The 27,074-nt window shown below is 42.6% G+C and overlaps 2 protein-coding genes across 2 annotated transcripts in view; one reads left to right on the top strand and one right to left on the bottom strand.

Moving 5' to 3' along the window:
• gnat2 (guanine nucleotide binding protein (G protein), alpha transducing activity polypeptide 2) overlaps positions 1-7,270 on the top strand; it is a 10,717-nt gene extending 3,447 nt beyond the window's left edge. The window contains exons 2-9 of the mRNA XM_037104278.1: positions 37-79; positions 568-709; positions 826-983; positions 1,127-1,255; positions 1,995-2,124; positions 2,217-2,370; positions 2,671-2,883; positions 3,894-7,270. Coding sequence (XP_036960173.1) covers positions 37-79; positions 568-709; positions 826-983; positions 1,127-1,255; positions 1,995-2,124; positions 2,217-2,370; positions 2,671-2,861 — 947 coding nt within the window. The 3' untranslated portion in view covers positions 2,862-2,883; positions 3,894-7,270. The remainder of the gene's footprint in view (positions 1-36; positions 80-567; positions 710-825; positions 984-1,126; positions 1,256-1,994; positions 2,125-2,216; positions 2,371-2,670; positions 2,884-3,893) is intronic.
• On the bottom strand, positions 7,073-27,074 carry gnai3 (guanine nucleotide binding protein (G protein), alpha inhibiting activity polypeptide 3). Its single transcript, XM_037104275.1, has 9 exons — positions 26,239-27,074; positions 16,665-16,707; positions 16,030-16,171; positions 15,223-15,380; positions 14,034-14,162; positions 10,976-11,105; positions 10,028-10,181; positions 9,075-9,282; positions 7,073-8,202 (listed from the first exon to the last, which is right to left on the bottom strand). The coding sequence occupies exons 1-8, from the start codon at positions 26,354-26,356 to the stop codon at positions 9,092-9,094; spliced, it is 1,065 nt and encodes a 354-aa protein (XP_036960170.1). The 5' UTR covers positions 26,357-27,074; the 3' UTR covers positions 7,073-8,202; positions 9,075-9,091.

Here is a 27,074-nt window from a genome sequence, read left to right as displayed (position 1 = left end):
TTTGGAGTCGTTACTAACCTCTATGTTCTCTTGCAGGCGCTGGTGAGTCAGGAAAGAGCACCATTGTAAAACAAATGAAGTAAGTATTCATAAAATGACTTCTGTGTCACCCACAGTGTGTGAGTAGAAAGCAATCGCAGTGCAGCCAAACGTTTTTGTCTAATCTCATCAGTCGGGCACGCAGCCAGCAGGCCAAAGCTCCCTCGTCTCTGTCTGTTTCTCTTGCACTGAAGCCTTTTACAAAAGGTCAGCAGGGCAAACATCCGCTTACTCTGATTTGTCAGCACTTGTTTTGTACAGTTACTTGGCAATGAGGGCCAAGCGAGGGCAGAATCACACCACAGGGTGGCGCTGTGGCGCCTAGCTCCAGTAGATGTCCAGTTTGTCTTCAGACTGAATGACTTTTAACATGTATGGGAATCAAACCAAATACATACATATTTTGTTTGTAATGAAAGTTGAGTTGCTATATGACCATAAATATGACATTTTTAATTTGACGAATGTACAACATTTTGAGAAATCTCTTCACAAGTCATATATATCTATTGTGTTGCTTGTGTGCAGGATTCTGCATCAAGGTGGTTACACAAAAGAGGAGCAGTTGGAGTTTCGAGCGATCATCTATGGCAACATCCTGCAGTCTGCTCTGGCTATCATCAGAGGCATGGAGATGCTGGGCATTGATTTTGGCTCGCCCTCTGGACAGGTCTCATATGACACATGATTAACTTGTAGAGTTCACTGTCACTGACATAAAATCAAACTATAAACAGTTATCAAGCGTGCTGATGGACCTTTGCTCTGTTTGATGTGAAACCACAGGAGGATGCACAGAAGCTGCAGAACTTGTCAGACTCCATTGAAGAAGGCACGATGCCCTCTGAGCTGGCTGACGTCATCAAGAAGCTGTGGGCTGACTCCGGCGTGCAGGCCAGCTTTGAGAGAGCTGCTGAGTTCCAGCTGAACGACTCTGCTGGCTAGTGAGTCCACATCTATCACTGGGATTGATGGAGGAGTTGGGGGGGGGTTACATTCAGAACTAAAGAGGCTGCTAGTTTGTCATTCATACATCAGAGTGGCTTCATATCTGAGGCCTGATTGCGGTTTGTTCTGCCATTATCAGCTACCTCAATGAAATGGAGAGAATCTGCAAGCCAGACTACCTCCCCACCGAGCAGGATGTGCTGCGATCTCGAGTCAAAACAACTGGTATCATCGAAGAACAGTTCTCCTGCAAAGAGTTGCACTTCAGGTGAGTGACAAAGGGAGTCCTGCACAAAACTTTTCAACACCGTGATGGAATTCAACATTCAACATCAACATTAGTGGAGATCTGGAGACGAGACAGGAAAGAAATCCGAAAAGTAACTAGTAACTAAACTGGCGGACAAATGTAGTGGAACAAAAAGGACACTGTTTTCCTCTTAGATGTAGTGAAGTGAAAGTATAAAGTTGCTTTAAATGGAAATACCCATCTGAAGCACCTCAGATCTATTTGTACACTACTTGAGTAAATGTACTTAGTTACTTTGCAGGGTTAAAACACAGATAAATAAGAAATTATGAAAAATAAAATACAGAGGTAGGGTTTTTAATCTCAGTTACTCAAGAGCATGCTTAAGTTTTGTATCAGCTGTTTTCAGTGATGGAATGTAATTAAGTAAATCTACTCAAGTACAGTTTTGGGGAACTTGTTCTTTACTTTACTATATTTCAAAAGTATAATGTTTCCTGACTGATTCTGATAATAAGACCAATTTTGAATATCAGATCTGATGATCAGTTGATACATGTAAGTATATATATAATTGAATCTGACTTAAATATCAGCTACTTTAAAACATATACTATTCTTAAGGGGAACTTTCACTTTTAACAAAGTAATATTTAAAAATGATATATTTACTTTTACTCAAGTATGACCTTTGAGTACTTACCACAACCCTGGTCATGACCAGAAGACTGACTCTGACTGTCTCCATGGTGAACAGGATGTTTGATGTGGGCGGCCAGAGGTCAGAGAGAAAGAAGTGGATCCATTGTTTCGAAGGTGTGACCTGCATCATCTTCTGCGGAGCCCTCAGCGCGTACGACATGGTGCTGGTAGAGGACGACGAAGTGGTGAGCAGAGACCCGGCTACCTGATCATGAAGCGCGAGACGGACATGTCAGCTCTGACAGTAACTCACCCTGTTCTTATCTGACCTTTTCAGAACCGCATGCACGAGTCCCTCCATCTATTCAACAGTATCTGCAACCACAGATTCTTTGCACTGACCTCCATCGTGCTTTTCCTCAACAAGAAGGATCTCTTCGAAGAGAAGATCAAGAAAGTCCATCTGAGTATCTGCTTCCCAGACTATGATGGTAAGAAGGACTGATGCTGCGTCAGTGGCTCATGACTGATACCTGCTGCACCATGTGCTATGACAGGGTGGAGTTTGTTGGTGAAGTGAGATGATCGGACTACGTTCATAGCCCGATCAAATGATAAAGGAAGAGTTAATTGATGTAGAAAGAAAAAAATCAAGTAAAACTGCATTCCAGCTGACTGACAGCGATGCAAATGCAGAAGGATTAATGTAAGGATGTGGGGATCTGGGTCCTTTCTTGAAACAAAACTCAACAACATTGTTCTAAATCCACTCCCATCTTGATTTCCTCTAGGCCCAAACTCGTACGAAGACGCCAGCAACTACATCAAGTTGCAGTTCTTAGAGCTGAACATGAAGAAGGGTGTGAAAGAAATCTACTCCCACCTGACGTGTGCCACGGACACAAAGAACGTCGAGATTGTGTTCAACGCTGTGACGGACATCATCATCAAAGAAAACCTTAAAGATTGCGGTCTTTTCTAAGCAGCTCCAGACTTAAAAAAAGGTGACCACATCACATCACATCACTAACCAGGAACTGATACAGAGTAATGGGGTCCAGATGAGACAGACCCCCCCAACAATTCAACTTAACCCTCAGACAGGGAATCATGTTTGGTATTTGGATTTGCCATTAAATCAGTTTCTCCCAAAGTGGCAGAACAACATAACTTTTTGTATTTGATAGCAGACAGATTATGAAACCAACCCTGAAACTCTTCATGTAGTAAAAATGTTCATTTTTAAAGACTTAAAGGGTAATTCCACTTTTTCCACTCCAATTTAAGTGTGTTTACAGGTGGAATACTTCTGCACCTGTGGCAAAAGTAGTATAAAGCCTATTGAGGCTCAAGAGAAAGCTTCAATTAATCTGATAAAATGCCTCCAGTGATGTCACTCGCTGGCCCAGTTGCATTGTGGGTACTGCAGTCGGCAGGTTTTGAAAAGGAAGAGAAAAAGTGTGAAATAAAAATGTTGATCATTTGTTTTTCAAATGGTCCATAAAGACTCCAGCTGTGTTCTGGGCTGCTTTTCAAAACCTGGTGCCTACATTACCCACAATGCAATTTAGCCTCTGACATCCCTGGAATCAACTTATCAGATTACATGCAGTTTCATCTGGAGCCACTAAGGGCTTTACACTACCTTTTTCACATATGTAGTTGAGTAGTTGTAGTCACAAAAAATATGTAATTAATGGGGGAGATTCAATTGCAACATTTGAACCTTGTTCACCTGTAGAGTTTTGCCTAAAGGTCTCACATTGTAGAAAACCAGCCTTCAGGTATTCCCTGATGTCACGGCTATACTGTCACCACCCTCAGAAACACAGTGACCGGTGCTTGCTCAGAGCAGACTAGGTTTTTCTGGAGGCTTTAAAGAGACCGGCAGTAGACAGAACGTTCAGACAGAGAATCAATGCTGAAAGTACTGGGCTGAAAATGGGAATAATATGGAACCTCTTATGTGATTTCAACATGTTTGAGATTGATTTTGTTGTTTTCTTCTTTGCAGAACCTCCTTTCCTACCTTAACCCCTCACATATTGGCATTAACTGAGAAGTGTACTGATGGAGCCCAGAGGATCCTCAGATTGACGTGTTCATGCCATCGCTTCCATGCCAAGTCCTGGTCCTTGACTGCTCCTAGCACATCACCATCTCCAACCGTACCTCTCTGCAACACAGTGCGCGTCCAGCTGGGCTGAAACAACCATCAAGTCACCGTATTGTTGTTGTGGACATAGAGCGTTCTACCAAGATTCTTCAGTTTTTCTTAAGTACAGTATTTGTCTCCTGCCAGAAGCTGCTGGTTTGAAGGTTTGAAGATGAAATAGTTGCTCATTCGATCCTCGTTGCTTCCTTTTGACTACTATGTTGTGAGTTATATTTACTATTAAACCAAGCTCTGTAAAATAAATAAAACAATTAAATCTGGGGGAAAATATCAATATGTTTTGAATAGCAACATCGAAACCTTGTTTTTGTTTTTGAGTACAGTAGTCGCTGTGGTCTTGATATTTAAATTGTAAAAAGTTGCTGCGCAAATATCTCAGATATTCCCAGTGCTTGCAGTGTGTCAAGATTACAAACCAAATTGTACATGTATCTAATCTAAATAGTGTTAATGTATTCAATTCACTTAACATTTTAATGTGATGAACATGGTAGAGGAACTTTGTACATAAACGTAGATAATTCAATATATTTTGAAAGATAAATCTGTATGGAAATATATGAGAGAGAGGGAAACATTAGAGGGATGATGCTTTATTGTGAAAAGGGAATGAAAATCTACTGAGTATGTCCTTTCTTATGAAATGTAGCGGCATGAAATAAAGATGCATTAACTTCACTTGCGTGTCTGTTTCTTTGCTGCAGAATCACACCATCACTCACTGAATAATGTAAATCCATTCGGAGAAACAGGACCGTCGGAGCTGAGCAATAACCTCAGGCTGTTACTTGTTGGGGACAAAGCTGCTGTTATATAAGTTCCCTGTTCGAGAAACAGAGGGGAAATGGCAGCGTATGGAAGTCCACTGACAATAAATCTATTGAGAGAGCAAAGCAAATTAACCATGTAATTAATCGGCAGGTTGAGATTTACCGTACGAGTGTGAACGGACAGATTCATGAATCATGAATGGAGCTGACACAGAGGAACTGTACCAGTGGATCTGAATGAGCACTGAATCTCCTTTGTTAAAGCTGTTTTTTTTTTTAAACTATATAACTGTATTATTTGTGTTGAATGCAAATTCTGAGTGGAATTATGTAAATCCCCTGCATCTGTTCTGGATGTCAGCTGTCACGGTGGGTGAGAAGCTAGCTTTGTTACATCAGGCATGAGGCACAGTCTACTTAAATGGCTGTAGGTAAATGTCAGCAGACCTTAAAGCAACATTATAACTTGTCTTTGAGTGGAACACAATTATCATTAAAACAAATCCCACATGTAATGCTACAGTGCTACACGGAAGTAGCCTACCTGGATGTCAACCTTGATTCCACGCTATCATTTCAATCACACATAAAATCCATCACAACATCAGCTTTTTATCATCTCAAAAACATCTCCAGACTCCAGCCCTCCCTCCCTGAACCGGTGGCTGAGACCCTCATCCATGCCGGCCTTCATCACCTCCCGCCTGGACCACTGTAATGGAGTCCTGTCCGGGCTCCCTTCCAAAACCCTGGACAGGCTCCAGTATGTGTGGAACTCTGCTGCCAGGGTGCTCGACCGCACCAAACCCTGGCATCACATCACCCCCATTCTCATCCTTCACTGACTCCCAGTTAAATCACGCACCACTTACAAAATTCTCCTCCTGACCTATAAATCTCTCTATTCCCTCGCCCCCCAACTCTCTGTCTGACCTCCTCAACCCAGTATCGGACGCTGCCCTCGTCATGCACACACCAGATCTCCATCCCTCACACCACACTACAAACCCTCTGCAACAGACTTCAGCATTTCTATTTCTTTAACTTGTATGTATTTTCTGTTTATACATTTATTCCTTATTCTTTATCTCTTTGTTTTTCATTTGCCAAGTGCTGCACACAACTCAGATCAGTGAAAATAAGATAACCTGAACTGGAGACACCAACACCTTGTAATGACATGCTACATGCTAAACCTCTGTCAGAATGGGATGACCTAGCATTTGATCAAAAACAAGCACGTTGGGAACTTGGCTAACTCAGCCAATTCTTGTCTCCTACCTCCCACTTAGACACTTTTTCTTTTCTTAGCTTGCTCCCTACTAAGTTCCGTTGCCTGTCCCCAGTTCTGATGCCCATTCCAGCCCCGAACTTGACAAACTCCTCCTCCGCGGGGCCCAAATCCCCTGAGATAGAGTTAACTTTTAGCTGCAGTATGCAGCAGTTACATGTTGCTTTTAGGAAAATCAGAGAGTCGAGCCAGAGCAGCTCTAGGACATCTAAATATATTATCTAGTTTCACCAAAATCAGTTTTAATCTGTGCAAAGCTACCTGCCCACCGAAGGTACACAACTATCATTCGGGAATGAAATATGTACTGTACTGTAGTATTAATCAGCAGCTGAAATAGAACCCAACTATATGTACTATTAATCCTAACACTGGCTAAAAACTGCAGTACCCAGCTATTTCAGGTAATTCATAGCCTTTCCTTTTTCATTTGAGTTCTTACAGAATTACGTCTTCAGTATGACCTAATGGACTTGAGGCTGAACACCACAGACAGGCCAGGGTCGTCATCAAGAATTTGTTTTCGGTCTCTGGAAAAAGAAATATAAAATACAACCAGACTTCAAAACTGACCATGCAAAAATTTAAAATTTGGACCCTCGAAAAGTAAAAAAAAAATCTGTTCTGTGATGCTGACATGTTGACTTGAAGATTGATTATAGTTGAATTCATGTTGGACCTTACTGATAAACTTCCATTGGGTGTTATACTACAAAGGTAACATACGCGGTAGAATAACAAGGACATATTGGTGAGCAGCGGTGCGTGCAGCAGCTGGAACACAATGAGCAGATGTGTCCCTGAAGTCTAAAAATACTGTTTCCAATGTGCTTGACCTCCTTCCATGCATAGTGTAGCATGTGGTGTAGGTGAGACTGGGCCTCTATAAACCTGCAAGGTGGAAAACGTGGGTGGTTTAGGCTCTCAAATTGAAAGGAAAGAAAAAGGAAGACAACTTTGTGCCATCATTTAATGATGTTAAAATGAACCAATACAACTGCAAGAAATGTAAAGAGAGAGCTATACATGGAAATTGTTAATGTTTTCTACTTTTCTGTGCAGGAAAATGACTGATTTCACCCAAACTGTGCTCCACTACCGTATCTAACAGCATCAGATTATTTTTTATGTGATGGCTACAGCCAAAAAAAAAAGAACACAATTACAGCCTCTGGCTATATCAAACTACCCCACTTTATATGTTTGATGTGTTTGTATATATTCTCTGATATCCATAGGATTAAAAAAATACCTAGAGGAAAAGCCCAGGATATTCTATCGTGACCTCCGACTGAAAGAATCTTACTCATCTCCCAAAACAGGGAAATCAAGATCTCCCCTCACAAACTGATTTTGCAGTGATGAGTCTCTTTATAAAAAATATTGTCAAATACAATGTTGTTGAATTAATAGTTATGTGGACAGGGTGGTGCTATGGAGCTCATTAGATTCTTGCCTATTAATCCCAGACCCAAAAAGATACGCTATGTACACCAAAACTGCTCACACAAAATGTATCTCCATACATAAGTTATGGCATTCACACATCCAAAAAGTGAAAATACTACATAATTGCAACTCAGAATTTGAAGTAAAATATAACAAATGCAAATATTCAATAAAAGCAATGTGATATAAACTTAAGCAACGAGAGGATGCAACACAAAGAGAGTGAACAGAATTTACACGTCAGCTGTGAAACTGTGAAATGCAGTGATGGATCTGAAACAGGCTGTCTGTTTTGGTCCTTGAACACACGACAGACAAACTCTGAATGTGTCAGAGACATCGGAGGGGCTTTACCCGCCAGCCCCTGACTGGTTTAAAGGTCTTTAATATGACAGGACTCCACAGAACTCACAGTGATCATTTCACAGACCTCCCCTCCCCCCACTTATCACTTCCTCCCGGTATGCTCTGCTTCGTAAAATCTATTAAGACAAAAGTGATCATAGTATCAAGTCCCTAAATAGTGGAATTCAGGTTCCTGCATGCAGCATGGTCACAGCTGAGTCCTTATAAAACCTACTTTCCAATTCGCCCTCTGCAGCCAAATCATACCAGCCCAGAAGTCCTGATTCTCCTCCTGCAAGGGGACAACAGTCATTAATACCACGGATACAGAAGATGATCAGTTCATACAATGCATCACTATAAAAACATTGCCCCAAAATATAACTGAAATTGAATAATAAAGCTGCCCAGTAATAGTAAAATACATTTTTATAGACATGCTATTTTTTGGCTGTTTAGAAGCCAAGACAAACACAACAACAAAAGCTGAACCTTTCAGCCTCTCTTCTATGAGCGCAGCGCTAATGTTAGCATGCTGAAAACGCATACAGATTGTTTTGCTTACTGTAGCATTTAGCATGTTAGCATGCTAATGTTATCATGTAAATGTTAAGGCTTTTGAGGATACACATGCTCGCTTGTTGGCATTGCGTTGAGTGTGTTAGCATCTTCACATCGTCACAAAACAAAAATTAATTATGTTAGCTTGATAGCGTAATATTTAGTGTGTTAGCAAGTTTACATCCACACAAATACCTATCTCTTCCTTGTTTATTTATGTTACATGTAGCTTGTTAGCATAATAGTTAATGTGTTGGCCCCTTTACAACAACACAAATACCTATATCTGCCTTGTTTGTTTATTCGAGCCCATGAGGGTCACGGTTAGTGTACTATCCTGACATCAACACACAAATACCTATCTGTGCTCCTGCACCTGTCAGTGAAACACAAGTAATCAGGATCGATCCTCTGGGCGCAATGACTATCATAGTCAAATTTCATTGCAATTCATCCGAGGGGACCCAGTGAACTGTCATCACATGAGCACAATCAGATAAGAGGCTTGAATGTTGTCCCTGGCGTGGTGTGTCAGTCATGTGTCATTATATCATTTGTTGCCACATCTGAGCTGTAGTGCGGGTTAAAATTCGGTAAGCTGACCTGCAGGGCCTGAAGCCTCAGTAGAGCCCGATCTCCCTCAGGTTGATCTTGATAATGACGTCGGTGACAGCATCAAACACAAACTGCACATTCTTGGTGTCTGTGGCACAAGTGAAGTGGGTGTAGATCTCCTTGGTGTCCTTTCGTTTGTTTAAATCTTCAAACTGGCACTGGATATATGCTGCTGCCTCCTCGTATGAATGGCCACCTACAGTAAAAAGAAAAGGGTCGGTCGGGAAGAATAGTGGGTTATAATTAACGTGAAGCGATCCTGTATTATCTCTGGAACACACATTAATCTGTGTGCAGTTGGGTCTTATTTCCTGCTGCTGCTTCAAATTAACACCACTAGGTCTTACCAGAGAAGACGCGTTCTCTCTGTCTACTGTCTGTAACTCTTTTGCACGTATTGTTCGTTCTCCTGTGGGATTCACGACTCTTTGGGCTCGTTTTGATTAATAAGTGGACAAAACGCTGAGCAACACATTTGAAATGCAAACACCATCTGTCCTCATTACCGAGCTTCCAAGGGCATTTTTTCTGCACGTTGTTGTTAAAATGGAGTAGAAACACCTGAAGTGATGCTCGTGAATGCGGACGTAAAAATGAGCAACGGTGACACAAACCTGTGTGTTGCAGATCTATAAATAAAAGTGTCAACATTCATTTTTTTTACATTAGAACAGCCTGAGTTATCAAAAAAAATGGACTGCGGATAATTTAAATTTACTTATTCACTAAACACTATCGTCCTTAACTTAACTAAATCACGTGACTGCACATTTCCGGGAAGTCCACGTTCAGATACAGCAGATGGATAAATAAACATTTCCTTTGATGAAAACACAGAGGGGGCGACTCATGGTTTCCTGTTATGACAAGTCAAAATGCCTGCTGTGTGAAAAATCCAAAGCCCAGTATCAAACCCAACTGCAATGGCGGGTTCATCTCACCAGAGTACTCGGGGTAGCAGATAGTGAGCGGGCTCCTGCTGATCTTCTCTTCGAACAGGTCCTTCTTGTTGAGGAAGAGGATGATGGAGGTGAGCGTGAACCACTTGTTGTTGCAGATGGAGTCAAAAAGCTTCATGCTCTCGTGCATCCGGTTCTGGGGAGAGAGGAGGGATTAGGAATTAAACAGACGACATTTTCACATGTCACAGCGGTGTGAATACACAAGGATTAATTAAATGTTCCCGCTTTGCTCCAGGATGTAACCTGCACGGTGCAGCTGAGTGCCGGCTGGCCGCGGTGTCGAAGTCATTTGAATTTCTGACACAAATTTGTGACACAAAGCTGCACATGCTGCTCTGTGTGGCACTTAAATCAAACACCGCTACAGCCTCGTAAACTGCACAGACTAATAAAAACATATTTTACACAAATGGGAGCGGCTGAAGTTTCCAAATGGACAAGGTGCCGCTGAGTCTCTGCCAGAACTTACAAGCGATAAAAACTGTCCTGTCACACTGTCGCACGTCACCCTGGGACATCTGAACAGAGTATCAGCACTCATTGTCGATATTGTAAGTGACATCGGTGCTTTTCCTGCTCTGACAAGTCAAAATATCTGCCCTGAAATAGCTCAGTATTTTTTGATAGAGAACACAAACTCCAGTATTGCCTATATGTTAAAGGGACAGTTCACCAGAAATAGTGAAAAGTACTGTTACCCTCTTACCTGTCGTCATATTGACCCATGTACATTATTTTGGTCTGAGTTGCAGAGATTTGGAGATTCGGCCCATAGAAATGTCTGCCTGCTCTTTAATGTATTGAAACTAGACTGCACTTGTCTTGTGAAAAAATGAGTGTCTCTTTCCAGAAATCATGACCTGGTTACTGAAGTTAATCTTGTTGTGAGCAGTTTCATGTAGGAACCAGAGTGTGTCCATCGCTCACCATCTCCTCATCCTCAGCCAGGACGAGGTCGTAGTCACTGAGCGCCACACAGAAAATGATACTCGTGACTCCCTCGAAGCAGTGGATCCACTTCTTCCTCTCTGATCGCTGACCGCCGACATCAAACATCCTGCAGACACACACGTATACACGCGGCAACAGGATGAACAAATGAGCAGTGAAAGCTCTCTTTTTAATCTTTCATTCCATTTGAATTTTATTGTTTTACGACGATGAGCATCCTCGTAAAACTGAGGCAGGAGCACAAAAACCACGTGTTCCTGCGCGCTCCACCTGAGGCCCTCGGAGACAAACTGAATCCACGCTGAGCTGTTTAAATAACACAGAAATGAAAGAACGCCGAGTGCTCCAACACCAATTCAGTGATTACACATTTCCGGAGTGTTTTTTTTTTTCTTCTTTTTTTTTTCTTTTTTTTTTCATGGGGTTACAGACGCAGGCCACGGAGGCTATTACGGTTATTGTTTCACCAATATTTATAAGTACAAGAGAGCGGTAAAATAATGTAAAAGGACTGAAGCCATGTAATTACATTTACTGCAACAAAGCCGGGTCACATCGGGCCGCATGCCAGTCGGCAGCATTTGTGAGTTATGAAAGAGGCTTGAAAATGAGGCTGCTCGAAGAGAGGCAACTAACAGAGCGCCACACAAGATGAAAATAAACAATTATTCAAAATATGTGAAATTATCTATTTTTTTCCCTCATCTGTGTGAGACCTTCTGTGAGAGGATAAAAATGTTATATTTTAAAAAGTAACATTATTACATATTCTGCTGTTATTGATATTGTTTATGTTAATGTTCTCATTCGTGTGCAACTTGACGTGACCGGGTTCAGTCAACATTTCTTCAAAGCGATTTTGTATGAAGCGTTTTTTGTTTGTTTGGTTGTTTTTTTTTTTTTATCATTTTGCAGTGCTGATCATCAGCTGTTAGATACTAACTTAAATATCAAAGGAAAAAACCTCAGCATTCATATTATACAATGCTTGTGTTATGTCCCTGACACACACAGCCTTTTTTCCTCATGATATAGATCAAGTTAATTATCGGAAAGCCCCTCGTGATGATACTATAAAGGAGCTCTTGTCGTCTCGCAGCCCCTCATCACATTTTGCGAATGACGACAGAGCTGCTGTCAGGACGGGTCAGAAGGTGCAGACGACCCCAGAGGGGCCCATGAACAGATATATGGGGATCAAGTATTTGTTTGTTCAACCTTTAGTTGATGATGTAATGCCTTCTCTCTCTAATCTAATCAATCAATCAATTCACCATAGGGCTTTTTTTCTCTCCTTGCTTTATGTCAAAAGGAAGGAGTAACTGCCACACGTCTAACCTGAAGGATGTCCGACGTCTGTGTTTTCAGACAGACTTCTCCTTGTGTCCCTTTATGATCATACTGAGTGCACGCATGCAAATCACAGCATGACCTACTTGTGTTTATCACACGGAATTTGGAAACGGTTGATAGATGACTCCATCTGTCACGACAACAGTTTATCTGAAATTGCTTGTGTCTGCATCAGAGCTACGTAAGAGTGGCTGGGCGGTGGCGGTGGTGGTGGTGCTTGAGTGGGTGTGTCTGGCCTGTACGACGACATCAAACTCTCCAGTATTTCACAAGGAGAAAAAAACCGAAAAAGACTAGAGAGAAGTCCAAAAAACACAAACAGACAAGACAGGTGACTAATTACATGAAATAACCGAGATAAAGCGTCTGAGCGCGGCGCCTCTGAAACTCCACCGGAGGTTTGACACCATTCGGTGTTTTGATGTGGGTCCAGGATCTCACATATGTGTTGATGATTCACATCATTATCGTACTCATCAAACCATACGGTGAGCCCTCATGTACTGTTAGACGGGAGCATGAGACTGTTCCCGTCGGCAGAGAAATGTTTCATCAATGGAAAAAATTGATCACTCAGAGCAATTGTGCTGTATTGTATTGACTGCAGTGACCCTTTAGTTTAATGGGACAACTAGACCCGAACCATGCCGGCAAAATGCCCTGAAAAGCGTAACAGAGTCACCGTTTGTTACATTTCTTCACTCATTTAATTCAGGCTATTCATCTTATTTTCTCACCCTTCTGCAGTTGTTCAGTGTTTTGAAAAGCAGGGTTTAAAAGAAACAATGATCTCCGTCCAGACGAGCGTTTTTGCAGTATTTCAGAAAAAGTATCTACAGTAACACACCTGAAAACACTGATGTGACCGTTCACATACCCTACTACTACTACTACTACTACTACTAATACTACTCCAGAAGACAAAATGACACACTTCTTTTAATGACTTGTTTGAGTCATTGATTTCATTTGGGAAAGGCGGATCAGCCCTTTCAAACATTTGGGGGGGGGGGGAAAGATCAGTGGTTAACCTGCTCTCTGAAGTGTGTTCTTTCATTTTCTGGAGGCATTTCTTCATCAGAAGTCATATGATGCAGGTATGTTGGGTTTCTATTGTCTCCTGTTGACTTCAGTACAGTTGACACCACAGTCTGTCACTGAAGTTTTCACTGACATTCAGCGACCTGATGACCTTTCTTATTCAGGTTCCTTCGGTGTACACAGGAAACAGATTGTCTACTCATTTAATTGGTTGCGTAGTTGCTGATAAAATATTCACTTTTACTTGAAGTATTTATTTGTACTTGTAGTGTTATTAGGTGGCGTACATGTTACAGACATCAGCTAATATCTTAATCTTTGATATGTCAGGTTTAATAGTTGTTTTTGTCTTTCTTTTCCATCATTATATTTTCATTGCCTGTTTGTTCCTCTCAAATGCTCCACAACATCACAACACATACGCCGATGCTATGGACACTGATAAGACCCAGTTAGAAAGGGAACAGGGTCGTCTGCATCATCACATCCAAAAAACTCTGTTTCGGTTCATCTAGATGTAAACACTCACAACGGTGTTTCTGAATATCATCACCCTGGAAGGAGGTTTCCAAAAGGTTCATTTGGAGCGGCATAAAAACAGCCCAGCCTTCATTAGCGGATACATCACAGCTGTACTAACTTGAAGTAGAGATCTTTGAAGGTGAAGTGGGTTTCCACGATGCCGGTGGTCTTCACACGTGTGCGCAGCACGTCCTGCTGAGTCGGGACGTAGTTTGTCTGACAGATCCTGTCCAGGTCGTTCAGGTAGCTGAGAGACAGAAGAGAGGATACACAAGCGTGCATAAGGAGGAGTCAACGCACATATGACGGCACAATTTGAATCTACAGGAACAGCTGTGCCAACATCTCGTGGAAAAATGAGGTTATCTAACGGTTTTTATGCTGATATTTGGTTAAAAATAAAGACATAATGATGCAAAGCAACAAAATGTTTTGTCAGACAGTTGTGTCTGCTGAAGTGCTCTGCAGACAGACAACCGAGGACAATGATACTAAATATGGGCTCATTTTTTGGTGCATGATAAACACTGGCTCCTTCTCGGTTGAGGTAAAACAGACTAACTCCACTGGTTCCTCCTGTTTCATAATGCGGATAAAGTGCAGTGAATGCAATGACAGCTCAGCTGTTTTCAAAACAAAGAGGGTGTCCTTCACACAGAGCTACTTTCTGTGGGGTGTGATGTAAACGCAGCGGACACGGAAAACCTTGAGCTTTATCTGTGTCCAATTAGTAATGCAAGATTTGGCTATGTTTAGCTCAAACTGTCTTGTTTGCATTTTCATAATTAGCCGTGGACCATCACAATAAACTGAGACCCCTTGTGATATCTTCACAGACAGAAAGACTTCCCAGTTGTCTGTTTCTCCTTCACATGTTTGCAGGAATGCAATCAAGTGTGCAACAAGCCGACACAAGACCGGGAAGAGCAAGACGCATCATGCCTCCGTCTTTGTTCCAGTGGAAATGTGACAGACATGAAGGAGGGTAACAGCTCTCAGTCAGCAATCACTCCTCATGAGAAAAAAAAAGATGATTACAGGAAATGTCCTATTTAGGAGCAAGACCAAGAAGATGGATGACGCAATTTCAAACTTCACAGTGAATCGACAGAGCAGTTTCACTTCCTCTGGGAATTTTTGTAATGTGTAACAAGTAACTGAGTGTTATCAAGAATGAGTTGCAAAGATTCACTGGAAGTAAGAGTAATTGGAGTCACAATCAAACTTGAGATTATTTTCGCTATTGATTCAGCTTGAGCTTGTATATTGACGGTGTCTGTCTGTGCATATACGTGATGAGTCCTCACTATGCAGCAGAGTCGTTGAGCTGATACTCCCGCGATCGATCGAAGCAGGTCTGAACTCCGCCGTCGCTCCACAGCCTCTGGATCACGGTGGTTAGCTCTGCCGACATCACTCCCTCCTCTGCTGAGCTCGCCAGGGCAAACAGCTGACGGGCATCGTCCTGGTAATAAAGACAATAATCGCTGTCACTGTAAACTTGCTGCTGCGGTGATTCAGTTCATGATTGAGGATGTGGCTCTTTGAAAATCATCATTTTCTGCATCCCCACCACAATTTCCCCCCAGGAACGAGGAATCTTTGGAGGAACTCAGCGAGTTTCCATCACAGAGACAAAAGTCTAAATAATAAGTTGATGACGTTATTTTACCCTCTGAATCTCCCCTGCCCGGTGGGCAGAGTTCAGGAACACTGGGGTTGGGCTTGCAGTGCTAAAGATTTCTGAATGAGAGCTCACAGCATCACATTTCAGCCTCCATTTACAATCCCCAGCCAGAAACCATAAACTAACCAGGACGGGTTTATTTCTGTTGACTTTGAATAAAATGTGTTTTACGATGAGCTAACAAGGCAGTTAAGCTTGTCCACACTTGGGATTAGAAGTTACAGAGGTTGTATTATACAGTTTCAGAAGTAAAATAGGTGCAAAAAGTGGATACATTTGCTTAAACTTTGCGGCTCTTTACACCACGGTGGAAATGCAGACAGCATTGAAAAGTTGCTCCTTGAGTTCCTTGAGTTTACACCCAGAGTTCTGTGTACTCTGGGTGTAAACGCATCCTAATGATGCAGACTCAATGCAGTTAACTCACCGCCCGTGCAGCGTCCCCAAAATCTATCTTTAACCGGCCCATTGCCCTGATGATGGCCATGATGGACTGGATGGTGTTGCTGTACACCACCACTTTGTACTGCTTGCACTCCTCCTCTGAATAGCCGTCTTCATGAATGATTCTGAAACAGAAACAATATCCAAGCGGGACTTTTAGAGACAAAACGTGTGACATTGTGAACAATGGATTTAAAAAATGTGGGACAAATTGCAGATTTGAAAAATGCCATGCAACACTGTCATTAGTGCTGGAATTTGAGCTCCAGTGAGCATGCAGCATGCCTAATGTGGGAACTGGGGGAGTCTATTCAGGTCCTGCCAGGCTACGACTGGCCTCCGAGCCCATTGTTTAACACGTTATGCAAAAGGGAGCTTCCTCCCCTGCCTTAGTGAAATGAGCCTGCGGCTTTGCTTCCACAGTATTTCCAAAAAGATGAAACCTGTTTGTTATCACAGCGGCCTCCACGCTGTTAACCTCCAACAACAAGCTGAGAGGAGGAGTGAGGGAGTGGGGCTGTCTTTCATCAGCGCGACACAAAAATAGCGCTGAAGTTTATTACGGGATGTAGGAGTTTAATGTGTCATGAGCGGATTACCAGAACAACTGTAACTTACTTCATCTGCTTTACTATCGTGCTTTTCCCAGATTCCCCGGCACCTGAAAGAGATGGACAGCAGCTTCATGAGAGAGACACTGTGACATTGTCATTGTGAATGACAGCAGCCAAGACACAAAACAAAACAAAAAAACACCTCGACGTAACACCTCACAGACCCCTCTCCCGCTGAGTACAGATCAAACCAGATTTTAATGCCCGGCTGAAGTTAATCTGATCTCATTTAATCACGCTTCGTACGGTGTGCAGTTCGTTTGTGTCAAAACACCTAGAAAGAAGCAGCCTTGTCATGAATTTTTACTGGCAGATATCTACGTGCTATCTGAGCGACCAGTCAGCCGTTTGGATGCACAAGTTCACTGATTCTGCCTCAAGAACCAGGCGATTAATCTTTGACTGCAGAAAAACACATGACATATGGAGGGATCTGCATATCCTAAATTCTTTTTTACGACAGCCTGTATTTTAAGGGACAGTTCACCCCAAAATCAAAATGACATATTAGCTCTTACATGTAGTGGAGTTTCTCCATTCATGCGGAAGGGATGTCTGCCCTCTCTTGAATATAACGAAACTAGATGGCACTTGGCTTGTGAAGTGCCTAAAAAAAATTTAATTTCAAAAACAAAAACAAAAAAGGCAATGTTTCTTTTCAGGGATGACGACCCAGTAACTCAGGATGATCCACAGAGTTGGCTGTGAGCGGTTTCATGTAGGGACTATTTTCTTTATGTATCACTCCGCAGAGGGAACTGTGTTATCTACTATAGGACGAGAGGCTAGTTTATCAGCTGACTACGCTGGCTAATGTGACCAGAACACAAGTTTTTTCCAAACTGTTATGTATCACATATTTATAGGTACCTTCATTTGAAAGTGATATTATGACTGTCTGTGTTGTCTCTGTCTCCTGTTCACTGACTAATAATGATACAGATGTAAATGTGAGTAGTGGCTGTGCACTGTCCTGGACAAAAAAAAATTAAATAATGGACAATTGCGTTACCTTTATCGAAAAGATAATGATAAGAACAACTAGGCAGAGAGCAGAGTTTGAACGCTCATGATTAAAAGTGGATTCATCTTCACTCTCACTTCTCCACCTGTCTGCAGCAACAAACTCTGCACTGTACTTCACTCTTGTTTGACTGCTGTATGGAGGGGAAGTGTACTTTACTTCATGAATGAGAAGAGAGAAGATGGAAAAAAAGAGATGAGAGTGAAGTGGAACTTCTGGTGAGTGCTGACTTTGGTCAGAGGCGAACGGGGGTATTTCTCTCGTAGTGTGGCTTAAACATGAATTAACATTTTATTCTGGGCAGCAAGGCTTTTCTGGACATGATATATTATTACCAAATTTCTACCAAAGCCCTTTTAGAAACATGTTACATTACTGAATTACCTCTAAGAGATATATATTACTGTAACGTTTCACTTTTGTGGCGTAATATAACAGAACAACACTGAACGTCACAGCCCAGCCGAGGAGAGCACCATTAATGTTTAAATCCTGCACTGATCCTCTCGTCCATTAGCTGATGCATGTTTCCTTCTGCACAGTGATACAGTTAGCGGGTGTATTTCAAAAGAAAATGGCTCCAACATGAAAGTGCTCACAAAAAGCTCTGTAGTTTATAATCTTGAGCAACCCTGTCAGGATTTCTGGAGAGAGACACTGCTGTTGAGTTTGAGACTTTTGTGCCGAGTGCATCCAAATCCTTCTATCAGAGAGACGGATATCTCCTAAACTTAACACGATCCAAAAACATCTAGATGGGTAAAAAGACCTACAGGTAAGAGGAAAAATATGTACATCTGATTTTACGGTGAACTTCAGAGGTGCAGAATCGCAGAAAGGATCATGGGAAATACTAGTGCGCACTGTGAAGAGCTGGGAGTCTCTTTAGGAAAATGCGGGGCTTTTCACAATCATGTCCATCTGTGACAAATGATGAACCGACGACCGGCACTGATGATATCGCGGCCCCACTGAGCATCTGTTACAGTAACGGTCTCTGTAATAATGATGAGCAGATGAACATGGGGAACCTTCACAGTATTTCTACACCAATTATCCAAACAGGAAACAGTTGTCACGCTTCTGGCTGAGCCAGTGTTTTTCCACTGGAGAGACAGTCCCAGATATCATGCTGCTCTGGGCGTTAGAGAGCACGAAGGGGCCATAAACACACCACATATGATTCTATGTGCGTTCTGAAGCCCCACAAAAACAAAAACCAACTGTTCACCAACCCAGACCCGGCTGTAAAGAAGAAGAGAGTCTGCGACTTTCTATTTTTGATATGACAGACGGAAGCAAGACTGTCTCTCTATTGATAAGATCGCTTCTTTTCGTGAGCTATATTTTCCTTGAACATAATCACAGAGACTGGAACGTCTTAATGGACCAGATCAAATCAATCCCTCTTCATGATGTTGGCAGCCAGACATCGAGGAGTGTCACAGGGATGGTACTTTTGTAAGGAAGGCTGCAATTAACAAATATTTTCTAAATTATTCATTTGGCAAAAAGGTAAGAAAATTGGGAAGAATGTCTGTAAAAGCATGGGAGGTTTTATGTGTAGCAAATATTGGAGCCAACATTCACACACTCTGAGGCAGGCAGGTAACAGAACAACAGGAGAGCTGGAATGAGCAAAGGTGAAAAACAGAAGGTCCAATAATCCAAAATCAGCAAAAAAAAATGCAAGGAAGAAAAAGGCAAAAAAAGAGAAAAGGCTGGCAGAACACGGGGAAGAAACGAGGAACGCAGCTGAAAACAGACGTACTGGCAAAGAGTCAGGGGGAAAAAAACACAGGCTTAAATAAACAGGCAGTAATTATCAAATGAAACACAGGTGAGCAGGAAAGGAGGCGGGGAAATGACAAAGAGAGGAAGAGACAAGTAAAACATGACACGAGAGAACTACAAAATAAAACAGGAAGCTAAAGTAAAAACCAAACACCATGACAGAAAATCCCAGCTGAAGCTCCTGAAAATCCCAAGAAGCTGGAACAAATTTAGCATTTGTGCTTCAGCTCTACATGGATCTATTACAAGAACTGGATACTGTACTTCAATTTACGCTACCTTGTTGCTAGGAGGGTGGAAACGTCAGAAATGTTTTCTCTTTTCTGGCCGCTTTCCACACTGAGTGGCCTGTTTCTACACTGTACCACTGACGTCACACTGAGATGGGGAGAAGAATAACTTTCCCTGGTTTTGGGGAAGTTCTACAAATACTGACAGTTTAGTAGTTTGACATTTAGGGAAATTCTCTTTTTTTACTTTGTTGGCAAGAGTTAGACTTTGAAGCTGGACTTAGCAGCCTCTTAGCTTACTTAAGATTATTTAAGCTTAACAACTGGAAACAGTGAGAAACAGCTTCCTTGCTCGGTCCAAATATAACAAAGTCGGACTTAGTACCTCAAACCGAAGTGCAAATATGATGCAGAGTCAGAAGGAAGTCAAAGTATCTTGCCAAGCTAGCACATAAGCTCCCTGTGAAGCACCAACATAGGCAGAGTTTGCTACCTTCATACAGAGCATACTAGATCCTGTTTCAAATTGACCATATAGTACTCATGCTTTCGCCTAATGTAACTCTCTGCAAAAAGAAGCAGCAAAGTGGATTTCATGTAAACTAGACCACTGAATTAAAGTTGTACGAGCTAAAAAGTTTTAACAACTTAACAACCTGCTTCGTAATTTTTCTTTAAAGTAAAGTCACTTAGAGTTACAGACTAATAATGCGTATGGAGGACATGCTGTAGTGCCACAGTTAGCCAACGGGACAAACTGGCAGCGTGATTCATTCATCGGGCTGTATTTACTTTAAGACCTGCTGGGAAATGAAAACAGGTTTCCGTGGAAGTGCTGTGTGCCCGTGTGCCATTCGTTGTCTCACTCCAAACTCAGCAATGTTTCATAGCCGGAGTCTAATTAAAGAGGCATGAAAACATGCGGGCACATGAAACATTAGGTGTTAAACTCATCCAACCAGTGAGAGATTATTTCCATAAACATCGGGGCTGGGTTTACACTGGCAGGAGAGCCTCTGTTTGATTAATATATTTGCATTTATTAGCGTAAACCGCGCAATGAAGACGCTGGAATTTAAAATATGGATCAACAAGCAGCCAGGAACTAGTCTAAAGAACACTCTTTAAAAAAAGTCTAAACACTCCCTGTCTTAATACTGTTGTTGCACTTAAAGGTGGCGAGACATAATCCCACCACCGGCGAGGAATGCTTAGCTGATGAATTTTGTCAAGGAGGCTTACAGTATGTTAATATGTTCAGATGGCTGGCCAACAAGAAATAAATCCATGAATTCTTTGGTGAAGCTGTCACCAGTAAAAAGAGATTTATGCCCGCTCACGCAGACAGGCAAAGACAGGATGAATCGTGTTGATCCCGTTCCCCAGTTCTGTCAGACACCAATTCTCTCATTCATGGCATTTTTTGGCTGATAATCAAGCGTGGCAGAGTCCAAACCGAGCCCCATTTAACAAGAATCTCAAGTGCAGATTTTTTTTTTTATGAATCACTGTTCGTGGTCGCGCAGGAGACCGTTTTCATTGGAGGGGTGCGTTGGCACTCTAGCTCTGTGGTTTTGTACAAAGAGCAGCCGATCTCCTCTTTGTTTTCCCCCCATAACTCTGCTGTTCCAGCACGGGCAGGGAGTGGAGGGCACTGCCTGGAAAAATCACTTCCCCCCCTCAACTCTGTGGTGAGAACTTGAAAATGAATGTTTTCATACAATGAGATTCTCGCGCTGCATTGTAATGCTGCTCTGCCGCAGCCTGACGCTAATCCTCACAGATGAGTTCGCTGCTGGTCTGTAGCGCCCGCTGAGCCGATCCAGAGACCGCATCGATGTGACTTCATGTGAAATCTATTTCAAGTTTTACTTCTGTCATAACAGTCGGGGCTCAGCTTCCTAAAATAGCACCACTTCTACACAACAAACAGATGCAATCGGGCTGTAATCTATCAACAGTGGAAAAACTTAAAATCATCTCACAGTGCTCATCACCAAGATGTGGCGCTCATGAGAAATTGGAAAAAAAGACCATATAGGTCAAAAATTCAAGCAGGTCATTACGACACATATTGATATTTACTGTTAGGTGGCGAGTCCTCACAGCTGTAGTAATTATGAGAGCTGCAGAGGAGAAGAAGTATGAAGAAAGAGAAGTTTGTGCAGGGTTGAGGTTGGGGATGGTGGAGGGTTTGCTCTTCCACAGTGTGAAACCAGAACTCAACACTGAGTTCTTTTAACTTCACCAAGTCACGCACATGATGTGATTTGTGTAGCAACGGAACGTAGTGATTGTAACACATCTGCAATGTTTTCCTAAACCTAACCAATTATTCTAACTGAATTAACCTAACCAAACTCCAACCATACAATTTACAGTTTATTATCGGTTTTCAGTCTCCTTGATTTCTAATAATCGGTAACGGCCTTGAAAAAGCCACATCGCTTAATCCTAGTCCTTATAACAGTTTTGCATCTAAACAGTCCAATACGACGATGGTTGCCTCTTGGCCCGTGGCCCAACATTAAGTTTCACTTTTGGATCGCCGAGGGAAAAAGTTTGGGCAAAACTGATCTTGGTGAAGGAATGGGGAAAATCCGTGCAAACATAAACATCAGCCTGCTGTTGGGAAAGCTGCCCTTCATTGTGAGAGTAAAGTCACTGACGGGAACGTGATCCAGAACACAAACAGTTGAGTTTGCACTCGCATGTTCACATATACTGTACTTCCTGTTATGATGAGTAATGCTGAGATCACACATTCTCAGGAAATCATTAGAGAGGGTTTTTTCAGGAAGTACAACATTGAATCTCTCTATGGAATTTATAACATGGCAGTTACTGTTGTGTTCCTCTGATCTGAAGCAGCCTACCCAACACCAACACTGTACTGTCCCTCCACAACAAGCCACAGACACTCTCTCTGCCCACCGCTGATCATAATCAGCACATTAATTTGTCCGCTTGACATTATGACCGATTCTGTTTTAATAAAACAAGCTCAGGGGGAAATAAACACTTTTCGTCCTGTCATGTGATGACGCAACGTATTGAGACACGGCCCCTCAGTCTATCGTATACCATCAGAGCATTATGTTGCAATGTCTGCAGGAAGTCCTGCTGTGTTTCATTTCAATGACTAATTTAATAGTTGCATCTGAATCACCCATTTAATCAATCACTCGATGCTCTCATTTGCTCTGGTAACATGTTTCAGGGCCATGTTTAATCAGATTACATGAGATCACATTACAGGACAAATAAAAACACCACGGCGAGGACTGCCGCTGGTCAGTCACACGACACTCCCCTTCAGATTTCAGAGTCTCGATACAGTGAAGTGTCTGTTGCATAACACTTCATGTGAAAAAAGCCAATGTCTCAACCAAAATGTCAAGAGCGTTGCATTACAGCGTTGCATCAGTGCGATCAGCCAGAGGCAGCGCAGAGCTGATGCTGCACAAGCTGTTGGGACACTCTGGAAACCCCACAGAGAATCAGGCCTGACTCGTGCTCCACGCAAATACTCGAGCCCTAAAAGACAACACCTGGTCCAGCCGGCACAAATGTCCCCAGGTGAACATACTCAGCATCTGCTCTGACAGCGATGGGTGGAAGTAACAAACATCAGTCCTCAGAGGGAACCCAATAACGAGGAGTCAGCTTTCTCTCGTCACCTCTTGTTACAGCTTTCTCTTGTTGGGCCTTGGCGGAGGTATGCGCTTTACTGACCGCACTTCTAGTTATTTCGTGCTATAGCACCTGGCCCGCAGGCGAAGACCTCACACGGCAGCCCTGCACTTGTGCTGTGGTTTTCAGGTGAAACATCCCAAAACGTGTCGCCACATGAAGTCGCTCGCATGGACCGTGTCTGTGCAGTTCCTCTCAGCTTTTCAGAGCGTTTTAGCTTCTTTCAGCTCTGTTTTCAGGTTTTACTCACACAGCTCTCGTCAGCATCATTTTGGGCAGCTGTTTTCAGTGCAGCCACTGTCCACTGAGCAAGATGAAGCTAGCTAAAAACAGTGAACACTACGCTTAAGTTTGCCCCCTAAGCTGCCAAAAAAAGAGACACGTGAAGAAAAAAGGAGGCAGTCAAAAGAGTAGACTAAGACTGTGATCAAGCAACGTGTTCAGTGCTAAACAAATATGTGTTCATGAAGGAAAACATCAGTTATTTCAGTGTCCTTAAATCTTTCATCTGAAACCATTTAAAGGAAGTTCGGTGTTGCGTAATGTCATTTTCTCCTGATCAGCATTAAGTCTGTGACTTAACGGTGACCTATTTACACTACATGAAGCAACAGGCTTCTGTCTTTGTCAAAACAACTTGTCAGTGGGTTAGTGTCAGAAAAGTACTGTCGACAAGCTGATGGTGTGTCAGGAGGTCTGGGCTCTGTAGGGGGTCTCAAGACACATTTGAAGGGAGGATCACATGATTAGGTGACAGAGACAAAAGCCGTTTGTCCGTTTTTTTTAATATTGTGAAATATACTTTCACTTCTCCAGGCCACTGAAAGTTTTCCAACTGACACAAATCCGCCAAGTAAAAATGCACCGCTCACAAACTGCGACCCCTCCAGGGACGTCAGCTGTGATGACGGGTCACAAGCAGACATTGCTTCATTTTCGGGGCCACAGATTAAAAACACTTGGGACCCCTGTTCCAGAGGATATACAGTGCAGACACATTCACAGCTATAAAATGGGGTGGTGAGCTAAATTACTTTTTGAAAACTGTCACAGGCAGAAATTCCTGCCAAAGGGAGCATAAAACTGTTGAGTGCTGCTGGTCTGAGGGCATTTAATCCCCCTGGCACGACTGAGCAGTCCACACCCACAGTGTCAGACCACTGAGTGTGTGTGCGCCAGTAATTTATACCAGCAGCGAGTGCAGTTACACATAACCAGAGTTTAAAATACAGACACTGTAGGAGTGGTTATGACACTGAACCTGGAAGTCACCTACATCTTTTTGTTGTAGTTTCAGTGAGACTGCCTCAGAGTCAGTGGAGCTGAAGAGATAAGTCGATAAATTCAACAAGGTGATCAGCAGAAAATGCGTCGGCGGTGACTTTCGTATTTCAATTAATCACTTCAGTCGTTCGTAGAGCAGAAGTTCCAAATGTTCCAAACGGTTTTAGCTTCTCGTGTGAGAGGATTTGATGCTTTTATTTAATAAACTGAATGTTTTTTAGTTTTGAACTCTTGGTTGTAGTAAAATGAATCAGATTTGATTCTTTCTGGTGATTTTATTGACCGACACTGGCCCATCATAGATATATCATAGTGGTGTGTATGTGAAAGAAATATTATAAATAATAAATAATAATAAATACTGATATCGTCTTAATAATACACATATGATAAAGGAGTAAACAGCTTCCATTTCTTTTCGTTCTTGATTTGTCAAAGTAGGCGGCAGTGATGCAACTTATTGCTGGTTGCTAAGCGATATATAACAGAGAAATTCATAAAGTGAACATGTTCTTTTTTCCACTTTTGTCCCTTATGGTTACGTGCTTCAGCTTCATAATTTTGTTCTGGGTTACTACAAGAACAGGTTCACATGCTGTAGTGCTCAACAAACATACAGCATCCATACTGTCCAGTGCTGCAGCTCTGGAGTCCCCCTCTGTTTTAGCTCCTCTCTGTCCCCTCTGATTGGTCAGTTCACACACGCCTGAGACAGTAACGCTAACAACAACAGAGCAGCTGTGCTGAACGACTTGTTATGTGACAAACCAGCTTCTAAGCAGAAATTATGTAAAGGTGGGACATGGTGACCTAGTGTGATGTCACAAAGTCACAGAATTAAAGGCGGGACTTACGACGAGGTGTTTCAGGAACACTGTTTTCTGTGGGAGAGGGGAGCTTTCAAGACCTTTTACATGCACAGGAACATATAGAAAACGCTGACGGAATGGACAAACATAATATTCTCCTTTAACTTCCCAGTGAAAGTTTACTGTTTCAGTGCAACATATCGATACTGATCCCAAGAATTAAAAATCAGTCGGACACTGCAGCCCTCAGCATCTGTATGAAGAAGCCCTGCATGCGTGCAGGGGTAGGTATTAAACACTTTTACCTCTACTTTCTAAGTGTTTGGATCTCTGAAATCGTTGACCCAGAAAAGTCAGAGCAGGGTCGCAGCTGCACAGTTGTGTTTGTAAGGCGCTGAGGTTAACCAGGCCTGCACGAGTTACAACGTGTTTTGTGACAAGTGTCAACACATGTCAACAAACGGTCTCCTCTGAGCACGTCCTCCCTCCCTTCAGACAACTCACGGCAAGACAGCACAGAAAAGCACCGAGGCAGCAGCAGCATGAGCCCCCCTCACCGCCAACATCTGGTTTACTTTACCAGTTGTGTCAGTGCAGATTGAAGAGCCACAGCTGCATTAAACCAACAGGAGGAGGAGCAGTGTTTGGATGAACTAAAGACTGCACTGAGAAAAAAAAAGTGAACACGAAGAGAAGATAACAGACGGTTTAAAGTGATTTCATGCATGAATTAAGCGTTCATACCGAGCAGGAGCAGCTTCACCTCCCTGGAGGACTTCTCTCTGTCCTCCCGCAGGTTCTTATCAATCATTTTACTCCTCTCCACCGCAGCTTTGTCTTCGGCGCTGATCGTGCAGCCCATTTTTAATGTTTAATTTATTTATTTTTTTCACTCTGGAACAACTTGTTTAGTGTCGGTCCGTGTCTTCAGCAGCTCAGACGATCCTCGGGGCGCTGTGAGCTGAAGTTTTCCCAGCGAAGGGAGAAGAGAAGGGGGGGAAAGGCGTTGGCACCTCAGGCTCGTCTGTCACACTGTGGAGCCGGAGTCTGGTGCGCGGCTCAGTCAGCTTCAGTCCACACACTGCTGTCTGTCCATGTGATTGTAAAGGTTCGGGGGTTTGACACCGGAAAAAAAAAAACTCCCCAAACAGACGAACTAAACAAGTGCATCCAACTTGTCCGTCGTTAAGACTCGAAGAAAATCATTTAAGAAGAAGAAGAAAAAAAAAAAACTAGAAAAGAAGAAACTTTTTGTGGAAAATTCAACGAAACACAAACATAATCCAGAGGTTTTTAAAGACAAATCGCGATAAAAAATAATAAAGTCACCGGATCTTCCCCATGAGAAGGAAAGCCGCAGCACAGCCGCGCGCTCATCCAGCTGCTCCAGCTGCAAAGCCAAGAAAACGGCCACCGAGAAGAGGAAAGTGATGCGGCCCGCGGGGATGATGGGAAATGTAGTCGCTTCTAAACCACCAGATATGTGAATTCAATCCCGGGCGCCGTAAATGTTGCTCAGAGTTGGGACCGAATGGACGTGTTCCTCACGAGCCTCCGTCAGCTGAGCTGCTGTGAGGTTT

The sequence above is a fragment of the Acanthopagrus latus genome, chromosome 7 (genome assembly GCF_904848185.1).
Source record: "Acanthopagrus latus isolate v.2019 chromosome 7, fAcaLat1.1, whole genome shotgun sequence".
NCBI classification, from domain to species: Eukaryota; Metazoa; Chordata; class Actinopteri; order Spariformes; family Sparidae; genus Acanthopagrus; species Acanthopagrus latus.
This window is presented reverse-complemented; position numbering and strand designations above follow the sequence as displayed.